Source organism: Crocodylus siamensis, chromosome 1 (genome assembly GCF_052110815.1).
Source record: "Crocodylus siamensis isolate JL-2025a chromosome 1, ASM5211081v1, whole genome shotgun sequence".
Classification (NCBI taxonomy): domain Eukaryota; kingdom Metazoa; phylum Chordata; order Crocodylia; family Crocodylidae; genus Crocodylus; species Crocodylus siamensis.
Genome location: NC_143395.1, coordinates 2408452 through 2421467, shown reverse-complemented (window position 1 = coordinate 2421467; position 13016 = coordinate 2408452). Strand labels below are relative to the sequence as shown.

General features: G+C 43.6%; 1 protein-coding gene across 4 annotated transcripts in view; it reads right to left on the bottom strand.

Annotated features, from left to right (window-relative positions):
• MSRA (methionine sulfoxide reductase A) overlaps positions 1-13016 on the bottom strand; it is a 471175-nt gene that overhangs the window by 266236 nt on the left and 191923 nt on the right. For all 4 annotated transcript variants that reach the window (XM_090026744.1, XM_090026687.1, XM_090026838.1 and 1 more), the window contains exon 2: positions 4179-4247. In XM_090026744.1, the coding sequence (XP_089882870.1) occupies positions 4179-4247 (69 nt within the window). The remainder of the gene's footprint in view (positions 1-4178; positions 4248-13016) is intronic.

The window sequence follows — 13016 nt, the reverse complement described above, 5'->3', positions numbered from 1 at the left end:
ATTAGGAGGCGCTACTTCACAGTCAGGGCGGCTAGGGCCTGGAACCAGCTTCCAGGGGAAGTGGTGCAGGCTCCTAGCCTGGGGATTTTTAAAAGGAAGTTAGATGAGCACCTTGCCGGGGTCATCTGACCCCGGTGCTCTTTCCTGCTAAGGCAGGGGGTCGGACTAGATGATCTACCTAGGTCCCTTCCGACTCTAGCTACTATGAAACTATGAAACTATGAAAACGGTCTAGGCTGCAGTTTATTGGATGAGTTTTGTTCTCCTGTAGCAGCTTGGCATATTTCTCCCTCTCACTTCAAGTGTCATAACGATTTTGTTATACGATTCCATAAGACTCCATTGCAACTCCTCCGAGATTATGTGCAGTAATATTTGTATCTCCTGCGTTACCATGCTGGGCATGCTTTAATTGACTGATACAAGTTAAGTCAACAGATTAGCAGGAATAGATCTTCAACCACTACGTTACCTTGGAAATCTAGTATCCCGTAGTTGTAGACAACAGCGTTTCTTTATACTAATGAACAGCATCTATATCACATGATACAGCTGAGCCATGGTAGACTAACTGTTTTAATGGAACTGCAATACTTAAAAATAGTTTAATCTTCCCATCTCTCCTTAATAACTTCAAGAGTCTCTGCAAATGAGAGAGCATGCAGGAATTACACCATGTTGCATGCTCCTGAACACACGCAGTACCTAGGCCAAAGCTGAAGGTTGTATCATAAAATAAATACGAAAGAATCATTTGTGTCACTGAGGCTCCTTTTCAGGGCCTAGAGTTATGTTACCTAGCCCTACTAAAGAATTGGGTAAAAAGGATTCTTTTTCAAGTCAGTATAGAATTGCATTAAAGACTGCAAAAACTATCGTACTATTAACTTTACTAGTGAGTCTAAACCAGGGGTGGGCCAAATGCAGCCCACCAGGCCATTCTATCCAGCCTGCAGGGCCCCTAAAAAATATAGAAAATTAATATTTATCTGCCCCCGGCTGCCTGTCATGTGGCCCTCGATGGCTTGCCAAAACTCAGTAAGCGGCCCTCCGCCCCAAATAATTGCCTGCCCCTAGTCTAAACCTATCTGCACCCCTGGGATATTTACTGTAAGTAGGTTACACTTGTAAATCATATGGATTTTTATAGATATGTTTATGAACGAGGTGTTACATTTTATCTGAATCCTGCCTAAAGGCAGTCACACTTCCAGGATTTCATGCCTCTAGTTCTAAGCACCAATCCCTATAATACAGTTGTGTCCATAGCCTGCTATGGATTACAAAAGCATTCTCATGCTAAGGTGACATCGTCATCATCATTAGCAGAGACTGCCTTAGTTCCTGTTCCCTCACCCGCAGTGTCCTGAAATACAAAGAACTCTGAGAGGCAATGGGAAGATGTGCTTGTTATGTGAAGCAATTCCTGAAAAGCTGTAGTCACTAGTACATAAACTTTTTTTGTCCTCTTTCAGGGACCCTGCATCAAGCAATGCCCCCTTCAGAAGACGGTGGGCAAGGAGTGAGAAGCACAAAGGTTGCATCCAGATGAGCGCACACTTGCATTTTCCCAGGGACAAACAGCAATGACATTGTTGTGCTGTTGCTGCTTGTCCCCAGGGAATGCCCCTGCATGTGTGCTCGGGCATGTGGCAAATTGCCCCGGGTGGGGTACAGAGGCTGGGCCAGCTCCTGAGTGGCCCCAGAAGCCTTACCTGGGATCCTGGGGGCCTCCCAAGGCTGTGGCAGCAGTGATCTGGGTGCACAGAGCCTGGCCAGCAGCTGGAGCATGGCTCTGGCTGGCTAGACTCCAGTTTCGGGTAGTGCACGCTGCTGCCATGTGCACCACCAAGCTCTTCTTTGCAGTTTTTTAGATACCATGATTTCCTGGTATCTAATTTTGTGAATGGATACACGGGTGCTGCATGCATTTTGTGTCGCCGCAAATTGCACATTGCCGCTCATGTGGATGTGGCCAAAGAGACTGTGACACATCAGAGTATGACACCAAGTCCAAGAAACAAACCTTAGTGAACGTAAGAACAGAACCCCATCTTGCTGCTTTGTAAATCTCTCTGGTGAGAACTTGTCTCAGACAAACTACACAGGCAGTTGTAGTCTTAGTGGAGTATGTTTTTAAACCAAGGGGTATTCATTTTCTGGTTAGAGTATAACAATGTTCAATACATGTCTTAATACAGCAATAAAGACTCTGTTTTCTGGTTCGTTGCCCCTTACACAATCTCCCATGGGCAAGAAGTTAAATCTGTTAGATTTTCTGAAGGGCTTCATCATGTCCAGATAAATAGCACAAGCTCCCTTTATAGCTAAGTAAAGAGGATTCCTCTGGGCAAATTAAGAATCTGGGGAAAAACATAGAGAAGCCGATGCACTACGACAGATTAAAATTTGTGGCCACCTTAGGCATAGAAGTCAGGTTTTGAGATGGCTGAATCCTTATATACTACTGTATGGGATGAAAAAGGCCCTTTTGACAACCAGGTGTTCTAAAGCAGTTTAGACAGGACCACAAAAAGTGGACTTTTAACACTGTAAAAACCAGGCTCAAGCATCAGGTTGAAGAGGCTCCTCTGATAGTACCAAAAGAGTTAGTTTTTTCCTTTAATCATCCTAAAAAAATTGGGATGAGAGAATAAAGTCTTGTCTCCAACAAAACCATGCCAGGCAGAAATAGCCACTGAGGGTTAAACCCCATTCCAATTTCTGTGCCTAAATGCCACTTACTTATCCCCATAACTTATCCCCTCAGCTTATGTAGAGTTTGGGATTCTGTTTCTGCTTGACAAACCGAAGTAAACCTGGGTAGGGCAGCAAGGGCCCTCCTATATTTTAGCCAATGTCCTAGTGGTGAGAGCACTTGCCAAGGGAACAGAGGACGTAGGTTCACTTGCAGGGAGTTTGAATCTCTCTCTCCTACTTCATAGTGAACTGCTCTAGCCAGCAGGCCACAGGCAAGGCATTGCCCAGAGCACTCTTCAGCCCCCGTCTTAAAGATGACCCATTGCTCCTTATACCTACTATTCATTGAATAAAGTTTTTGCTCCACTGTGAGCAGAGGCACAAGCTAGAGCATTGCCCCATCTCACGGAGACATCTTCCCTCTGCCTTGCTTGCCTTCCCTCAGTCCCACTTATCTTTATCCCTGGTTGCCCGATGGGTCAGCTAAAAATTGTCTTGAGTCTGAAGGAACGTTTAAGACGATGTATTTTGAGTTCAAGTATTTTTAACAGTTCTGAATTTTTCTAAATTAAGGAAATGTTAAGAAAAAAAGAAGTTCTGAACAGACAAATGGAAACATTCATTTAAAAAATGTCAAAAGAAGACATCTCAGCTTTTTTTTTTAAACTGTGAGTAAAGCTGCCATCAATTTGCAAAACATTCTGGTGTTGCCAAATCACCATTTTTGCCTGAAAAAAGTTGTGCTCAAAAAATCTGCCCAGATCTCCTGCAGAGTGTATCTGCTTGCATATTCTCCTCTCCTGGCTAAGGAAAATATAGTGAAGTTGTTTAAGTTCAAAGATACAGAGTAGTGTAAGTAAAGACACTGGAATCTGGTCTTCAGTAACGAAAGAGGGAAGAGACCAATCCACTGGACAAGTTATGCAAATAGAGTAGATAAAGTTTTCTACTCAGTATCATACCTAGACTCCTGGCAGTCCCAGACAAACTTTTAGTACCGGGCCCTGCTTCGCCAGAGATAATGATAATAATAATTGGACAATGGGAAAAAATTACCATTTTTGGGGTGTCTACCCGGTTCACCCAAGCCTGTGTCTGGATCTGATTCTACCCAAGGGACTTGAATGACTTGAGGCCTCAAGTCACAAGTCATCAGCAGAAGTATGTGTAAAGCAATGAAGTATGTCACAAGAACAATCAGATATAAATAATTTCTATAGTGTATTTATACAAGAGACTTCAAAAAAGGATGAAATATTCTGTTTGTCAAAAACTGGGAAAACATACATGCACACAACTTTTTAGACATAGATTTCTACCAAAATCAACAGTGCCTGGCTTCTGCTGGGTGTGATAATTCAAGAATGGCAATTACAGTCCAGATTGTAAAACCCTAAGGACTCATGCTGAAATCAAGGATTTTGGCACAGGTTACCTTCATACAGTTTAGTGCTTCTCTTTTAGACTTGATATCTTACCAAATAGAGCCATCTGTGTTCCCTCTGGGAAAGGTTCAACCATTCTGTTTCCATTGACGTGGTGTTTAGCTAGAAGAAAAGAAAAAGAAGGGTCTAAGTACAATAGAATATCTAATTGCCATGGAAACACAAATAGTCTTGTTAAAATAACTTTAGGAGATCCTGAATTCTTAGTAATCAAGATTCTGTGGCACAACTCTTTGGCCCAGGTCACTTTTTGCATATTCACCCGCAGAGAAAAACAGAGCAATTCACTTTCATTAACACCGACGTATCCCATTAGAGCACCTGTGTCCTCCACTGACCTCTGTGATTTGACTGTCTCCTAGTCTGCTTCAGAGCCCTACGCCTCCCAAGGACGTCGACTGAAGAAGCACTTCAGTTTCATATTTAGGGCAACGTGCCTCTTTCTAAACTGGCGCAAATGGATAGCCCCATATAAACAGGAATAGTAATAATAACCCCAACCAGGAATGAAGCACTCTTGAGAGGCATGTCCTTGCATACACAGACAGAGCAGGGAAAATACAATCTTATATTGCTGGTTTGATTATTCCTGTTGAATTACAAGCCGTTTTTGGCATGATCATGCATGTGAATTGTGACTTTTTTTCACGCTAGCAAACAGGTAGCTAAATTGGAAGTTCATGCATCATATTCTAATGTCACATTTACTCAGCAGGGATCATTTCAATAACAAAGATATATAGCTTCTTCTATTTTAACTTTAGGGGTTGCCTATACCTCAGTGTTTTAAGATTTTAGAAGTATTGCTATCAACGTTAGGGGGTTGTTTGAGGGGGGGGAATATTTATCTCAAGGTCTGATCATTTTTGGTCATATTTTATTTCCTATTTCTAGCTACACTGCTATGCTTGGCTTTTGAGCATGTTTTAAAGGTTCTACTATGGCTTTATGTATTCTGTGGGGTGAACAGGATCACCCCGGTGGCTCATAGGAAAGTAGAGCTGGAAGGGACATCATGAGCCACCTGCTCAAGGCAGAATCATCCATGACTAAACCATCCCAGGCAAGTGTCTGTCCAACCTGTTCTTGAAAATTTCCAAGAATGGCAATTCCACAAGTTCTCTAGGAAGCCTGTTCCAATGCCTGACCACCATCATAGCCAGAAAGTTCTTCCTACTATCCATCCTAAGTTTCCGCTGTTGCAGCTTCAGGCCGCTCCTAGTCCTGTCCCCTGTAGCCACAGAAAAAAGCCTGTCTCCATTTTCTCTGTAAGCATCCTTCAGTTATCCCACCCCACCCCTCTCAGTCTTCTCTTCTTCAGACTGAATAGCTCTAGTTCTTTCAGTCTTTCCTCTTGCTTGTTTCCCAGGCCCCTAAATCTTGTTTCCCAGGCCCTTAATCATTTTTGTCTCTCTGTGCTGGACCCTCTCCAATTTATCCACATCCTTCTTGAAAGGTGTGGTCCAAAACTGGAAACAGCACTCCAAGTGAGGCTGAATAAAGTCAAATTATCATTTCCCTTGGTTTGTAGATGACACTCCCATTAATACAATCTATTATGCTTGCGGCCTCTTTTGCAACAAGAGCACACTGCAGCCCAGTCAGTCATTCTCCAGTCTACTTTTGTGCATGAGATTATTCTATCCCAAATGCAGGACTTGGCTCTCATCTTGTTTGAATCTCATCTCATTGACTGTGGGCCATTTTTTCCAGGCTATTCAGGTCATTCTGATTCTGGCTCTGCCCTCCAGAGTGTCTGCAACTCCACTCAACTTGGTACTGTCCACAAATTTCCAAAGTGTGCACTCAATCCAATGTATCACTTGCTCTTAGTGAATACATGCCAGTTCTTCCTGATAACCTTGTTCTCCCCTAGGGGCTTCACAGTAGAGTCCTTGATGACCTGCTCCATGAACTTTCCAGGTACTGAGGTCAGGCTGCCTGCTCTGTAATTCCTTGGATCCTCCTCCTGCACTTTCTTAATGATGGGCACTACATTTACCTTTTTCTAATCATCTGAGGCCTCACCCAACCTCCAGGAGAACTGAAAGAGGACAGCCAATGGCTCTGAAACTACCTCAGTCAATTCCTTCAGTACCCTTGAAGGTATCCCATCTTGCCCTGCTGACTTGAAAGCATCAATCTTCTCTAAGTAATCCCTAACCTGTTCTTCCTCTACTTTAAGTTGTTTGTCCTCTTCCCCATCTTTGCTGCCGGCTGCACTCATCCTGTGATAACCACCCTTATTTGTGAAAAAGTGAAAAAGGCATTAGATACTTCAGGCTTCTCTCCATCATCCATAACTAGATCTCGGCATAATCCATTAATAGATTGCCTTCTGCATTCCATAAGGGACCTATGGTTTCTCTGGTCTTCTTACTTCTGACATACTTGTAAAATCACTTGTTATTGCCTTTTTTTGTTCCTTGCCAGTTGCATCTCATGTAACTGTATGTAAACCTCTGAAAGTGAGGCTCAAGAAAAGGCACACAATGTTCTTGTAAATGTGATATCTTTTATTAGACCAACTATACAGTTGGAGAAATTGTTGTTTGCAAGCTTTGAGGCACAAACACCCTTCTTCAGGCATAGGGAGAGTCTGCTAGTCTTTTGTGTTCTCCATGGTGGGGAATAGAAGCCAATATGCAAAATGCAGGTCTGTGAAAATGCAAATGTGTGGCAGTGAGGATCAGAGGCAATGGGAGACAATAGGTGTAAGACATGTAGGTGAGAATGTTGACCTGGTGATAGGTTGGTAAAACATAGAGAGGTTGCCTGGAGTTATCAGATGGCAGGCATGCTATAATGTGCCATAAATCTAATGTCTATATTTGGTCCATGGTTTTTTGTATCCAGTAGATTAATGAAGTGAAGCTCACAGGCTCATCTACGAAAGGTGTTTTGTAACGTTCCCTTTGAGGATTAGAACTGAGAGAGTGGAGGGAGAGTGGTTGCCTTGTGAGAAGTGTGCACCCACAGGCAATTCAGTATTGGGATCTGTCTTTGACAGATTTTCGGTCTGCGGTCATACTGGTACACAGTTGTTGTTTAGTTTCTCCTACATAGTTTCTATCAGGGCATTTAGTTCACAGGATGAGATGTATCATCACATTTCTGGAGATGCAGATGTAAGACCCAGGAAGGATGATGGTTCTGTTGTGAGGTGTAGTTATTGTGGGAGTGGTGGAGATGTGTTGGCAGGTTTTACATTTCTTGTCATGGTATGGCCTAGATCCATTCAGTGAGTTTTGGGCCACAGGAAGTTTGTTTCTGGTGATGAGGTTGATGAGGTTCCATGCTTGTTTAAAGGCTAGGATGGGTGCTTCTGGAAGGATCTCTTTAAGAACTGGGTATCCTAGTATGGGTTGCAATTATTTGAGGATTTCCCATATAGGTTCCAGGGAAGGATGGTATGTCATAATTAATGGTGTGCAATTCATGGGGATTTTCTTTTTGTACTGCAGCAGTTCTTCATGTGGTATTCAGCTGGCTCTTTCAAAAGTGTGATCTCTATCTCTGGAGGAGTGTCCTTGTTGGATGAAAGCCCTTTGAGATTTGCAAGATGATGCTCATGGGTGTTCTCCTTAGTGCAAATTCAGTGGTACTGGAGGGCTTGGTTGTATATTATAGCTTTCTTGCTGTGTTTACGGGGATTGCTGGTTCTGTGCAGATACGTATGTTGGTCCATAGGTTTCTCATACACAGTGGTTTGTATTTTATCATTCTGGATATTGATCATAGTGTCTAAAAAGGAAATGTTGGTGCTGGAGTATTCAAGAGATAGTCTGATGGAGGGGTGATAATTATTGAATTAGTAATGGAAATCAATCAGAGATTGCAGGTTTTAGGTTGTTATATTCTGGGGCCATTTTGGTGCCCATAGCTGTGCCAATGGTCTGGAGGAAGTGTTGCTTATTGAACGTGAAGTTGTTGTGTGTGAGGATGAAGGGCATAAGTTCAATAATATCTTTAGGTCTGTACTCTAAGTTGTAATCTTGCTCTTGTAGATATGTAAGGCAGGTTTGGATGCCACCCTGGTGTGGGATGTTGGTATAGAAGCTGGTAACATCTACAATGGCATAGTGGTCTATGTTTTTAAGTTTTTGTAGAAAATCTTTTGTGTCTTGAACAAAACTTGCTCTTTGGGTAACAAGAGGTTTTAGGATGGATTCGATGAAACCTGATATTTTCTCAGTTAGGCATAGTTGGATATTATGGGTCTGCCTCTGTTCCCATGTTTGTGGATTTTAGGGAGCATGTAAAAAGTCCCTGGGTTGCATAATAGGGGGATCCATTTCTGTAGCTTTTCTTGTAGTTCAGATGGAAATGATTTGATGGTGGTTTTGAGTTTTAAGGTATAAAGGAGAGTTGGAACTTCCTCTCGTTTTTCATAGTAGGTGGTGGCAGAGAGTTGTCTGGTAGCTTCTTTTATGTAGTCTTCATGGTTATGGATAACTATAGCTCCTCCTTTATCTGCTGGTTTGGCGGTTGGACCTCAGAGATTCTACGGCCCGTCTCTCCGAGAGGGAGAGGTTGTTATGGTGGTGTTTGTTGTTGATTATTTCATTGTTCGTTCCCTCCCTGAAGTAGCCAATATAGATTGAAGAAAAAGCAATACTAGTGAGGATGGGATGACCTCCCAATAACTTATGGGTAGGGTATCTTCCCAGGAGTAGAAAACTCAGATTCTAGGCACAGCCCCTCGGAGGTGATTTGAATCTATAAAATGAAACATAAAGGATCGAATGCCAGAAAATTCCTTGTGGCTATTTCTTTCTGGATATCAACACCTGGTCATATACTTATATGAGAGTTATTGCTAATGGCAATAGAAATAGATAAAGAAGCATGAACCCAAGATATAGCTTTCCATTTGGTAACCACTTTTCAGAGTGCAGTCCCATAGGACCTTGTCATATTGATTATTATGCTTTATATAGTGAAAAACCTAACTGTGAGCAAACCAAGTTGAACCAGGGATAGTGTATTGATTTATGAACTCTCTACAAGGAACATTTTCCATTAGCAGTCAGGTGTATCACAAAAGTAATCCCAGTTTGGGTCACACATATACAGACATGGAAGAGAAAAGTCAGGCAATTGGAGGGTGAGAACCTATGAAATGAACTGTTATTTTAAAAGACTGAAAGCCCTGTGAAAGTAAGAGCTGTTCTAAGGTGAGGTGATGTAGCCATTCATGGGACAAAAGGTAGCACCTCTATGGTCAAAGTTTCTAAAAACTTAACCTCTCTCGTTAATGGTTTTTATAATCAAAGTAATCTAACAGTCTGAGAGAAATGAACCAAAAAAACAGATCCAAATCAACTAACTCCACGCATCCTTGATATCTGCAGCAATTAAAAGAGTAAATGAAACACATGCTGTGTGCAGTGGTTATCATTTCAAATAGCAGGTTGGCTCTAAACCTTTCCTTTAAAAGGTGGGCAGTACTCATCTGAAAAGAATGGTTCCTGAGTGGGAGAATCACTCTTCCCTTTTATTTGAAATATCCTAGAGAATAATACAATTAGCTTTCCTTCTTGTGGTCATTGTGTTTTAAAGGTTTCCAACGTCACCTGACCCTCCTGCAGATACAGTGCAGAATAAACATTTTGAGTGTGGGTTTGCAAAGAAAGTAATTTCCATTGTCTAGAAAGAAAGAAGTAATCTTTACGCTCCGGGCACTCAAAGATAATAAGACTTGAACAACAACCAGGCAATTCAAAGAACAGTAACACTTCTTTGCACTAAAAAGTTTTTCTCGTCAGAAATTAAATTTTAGCGTGCCCAAGGCCATCTCGGATATGAACTGAATATGCATGAACAGAGCCATAGAGAGATTCCTTATCTACTGCTCTACCATGCCTCGCTCTTACTTTGACCTGTGTGAAATAGTGAAAAAGGAACAACTTGTAGCTCAGACTGAACTGGACTGAAGAGCTCGGGGGTAGAGTGATCATACATCCTGGACTGGCCAAGACAGTCCTGGATTTTGAAGGCCAGACAAAAATTAAAATGAGCATCCCAGGCACAAGCTGTGAAATAGGAAGCCAGGCAGACAGCAACGTTGCCCTAACAGGTTACCTTGATTAGTAGAAGGACTATTAAAAAGGGGATTGTTAACACCTGTGTAGTAAAGAAAAATGGGCCCTTACCAAGCCATTGACTCTTTAGATGCCTGAACAGCAATACTAGCAGTGAGCCACCCCGCCTCTGCCTGCAGTAGCTATGGGGGAGAGGCGGAGGGGCGGGGAAGACAACAAAGTCCCGGATTTCACATTGTCCCAGATTTCACATTGCACCATATGGTCATCCTATTTAAGGGGGACATAGTTCTCCCCATTTCATTGCTATTATCAGTTCAAAGAGATGGGAGTGAAAGAAAAAAAAGGCCTTATTTTTCATTTGTTGATTCTGCACCCTGCACAGTGTTTTTGGTTTCCCCTTTCATAGATTTCTCTGCACGGTAAGTCACTCGTTTTCGCAAGTTTTGGTTAACCAAGAGACGAAGCTCTGTTTTGTTTTAAAGGAAAATGCAGTTTGGTAAGCAGAGGTGGGAAAGCGGAGCACCAGCACCGACTGGGATGGGGCACAAGGGCTAGCACCACATCATTTCCCAGTTAAACCTCTGGGAAAATGTGACTGTAAAAGGGGAAAAAAATCAGTGGGAGGAATAACATTGTCTTTCCTTTCCTTTCTTGTTCTTAATATTCCTTCCTACGAAACGTTGCTTCAAAACCGTATGGCCAAAAAGGGGTGGACTTGTGGCTCACGCAGGCCAATTCTGCTCTGCTCCCGCGACAGAAGCAAAGAGAATCCTTTGCAACAAAACTTCCATTAACCAAACCAAGTACAGTCTGTGTAGCAATGCATCTAACAGGAGACTGAGGGAGCAGGGAATTAGGAGATGGCCCCTCATTTCGCCCAGTTATAATCAGACAAAGGAGCTGCAGGAGCTTGTCTACAATGCCATAGCAAAATGTGTTATTTTAGTTCTTCTCATTCATATATGCCTGCATTTACTGAACCCAGTGATCACGACATGGTTTCAGAAGTGGCTCCATCCGAGGGTACTGAAGGCACTGGCCGACATCATTGCAGAGCCACTGGTGGGAATATTTGAACGCTCGTGGCGCACGGGTCAAGTCCCGGAGGACTGGAAAAGGGCCAATGTGGTTCCCATTTTCAAGAAGGGGAGGAAGGAGGACCCGGGTAACTATAGGCCAGTCAGTCTCACCTCCATCCTTGGCAAAATCTTTGAGAAAATCATCAAGGCTCACATTTGTGAGAGCCCGGCAGGACAAATTATGCTAAGGGGAAACCAGCATGGGTTCGTGGCAGGTAGATCGTGCCTGACCAATCTAGTCTCTTTTTATGACCAGGTCACAAAACGCCTCGACGCAGGAGGAGGGGTGGATGTCGTATACTTGGACTTCAGGAAGGCCTTTGACACGGTATCCCACCCCATACTGGTGAACAAGTTAAGGGGCTGTGACTTGGATGACTGCACAGTCCGGTGGGTGGAGAATTGGCTGGAGGGTCGCACCCAGAGAGTTGTGGTGGATGGGTCGGTTTCGACCTGGAAGAGTGTGGGCAGTGGGGTCCCGCAGGGCTCGGTCCTTGGACCGATACTCTTTAATGTCTTCATCAGCGACTTGGACGAGGGGGTGAAATGTACTCTGTCCAAGTTTGCAGATGACACTAAGCTATGGGGCGAAGTGGACACGCCGGAGGGCAGGGAGCAGCTGCAAGCAGACCTGGACAGGTTAGACAAGTGGGCAGAAAACAACAGAATGCAGTTCAACAAGGAGAAATGCAAAGTGCTGCATCTAGGGAGGAAAAATGTCCAGCACACCTACAGCCTAGGAAATGACCTGCTGGGTGGCACGGAAGTGGAAAGGGATCTTGGAGTCCTAGTAGACTCCAAGATGAACATGAGTCGGCAGTGTGACGAAACCATCAGAAAAGCTAATGGCACTTTATCGTGCATCAGCAGATGCATGACAAATAGGTCCAAGGAGGTGATACTTCCCCTCTATCGGGCGCTGGTCAGACCGCAGCTGGAGTACTGCGTGCAATTCTGGGCGCCGCACTTCAAGAAAGATGCGGATAACCTGGAGAGGGTCCAGAGAAGGGCCACTCGTATGGTTAAGGGCCTGCAGGCCAAGCCCTATGAGGAGAGACTAGAGAAACTGGACCTTTTCAGCCTCCGCAAGAGAAGGTTGAGAGGCGACCTGGTGGCTGCCTATAAGTTCATCAGGGGGGCACAGAAGGGAATTGGTGAGTATTTATTCACCAAGGCGCCCCCGGGGGTTACAAGAAATAATGGCCACAAGCTGGAGGAGAGCAGATTTAGATTAGATATTAGGAGGAACTTCTTCACAGTTCGAGTGGCCAAGGTCTGGAACGGGCTCCCAAGGGAGGTGGTGCTCTCCCCTACCCTGGGGGTCTTCAAGCGAAGGCTAGATGTGTATCTAGCTGGGGTAACGTAGGCCCAGCACTCTTTCCTGCTTATGCAGGGGGTCGGACTCGATGATCTATTGAGGTCCCTTCCGACCCTAGCATCTATGAATCTATGAATCTATGAAATGAGAAAGAATTTGACAAAATTTGAGCTCTAAACTAAACCAGAAGTTGAAAACTGAGAGCAAGTGGAGCAACACAGTCACGTGGAAGGATAAAGGCCTCTAAATGATCTGCTTGCAGAGTTATATAAAAGGACCATTAGTCATGGAAGTTTTGCAACCTCTATCTGCCCTTCTTATGTCAGGCATTGCAGCAAAAAACAGGAGTTCAGACAAAGATCGAAGTGGTACCTAACAGCTCCAGGGGCAGAAAAGAAAAATCACAGAGTCACATCTCTAAACTTCT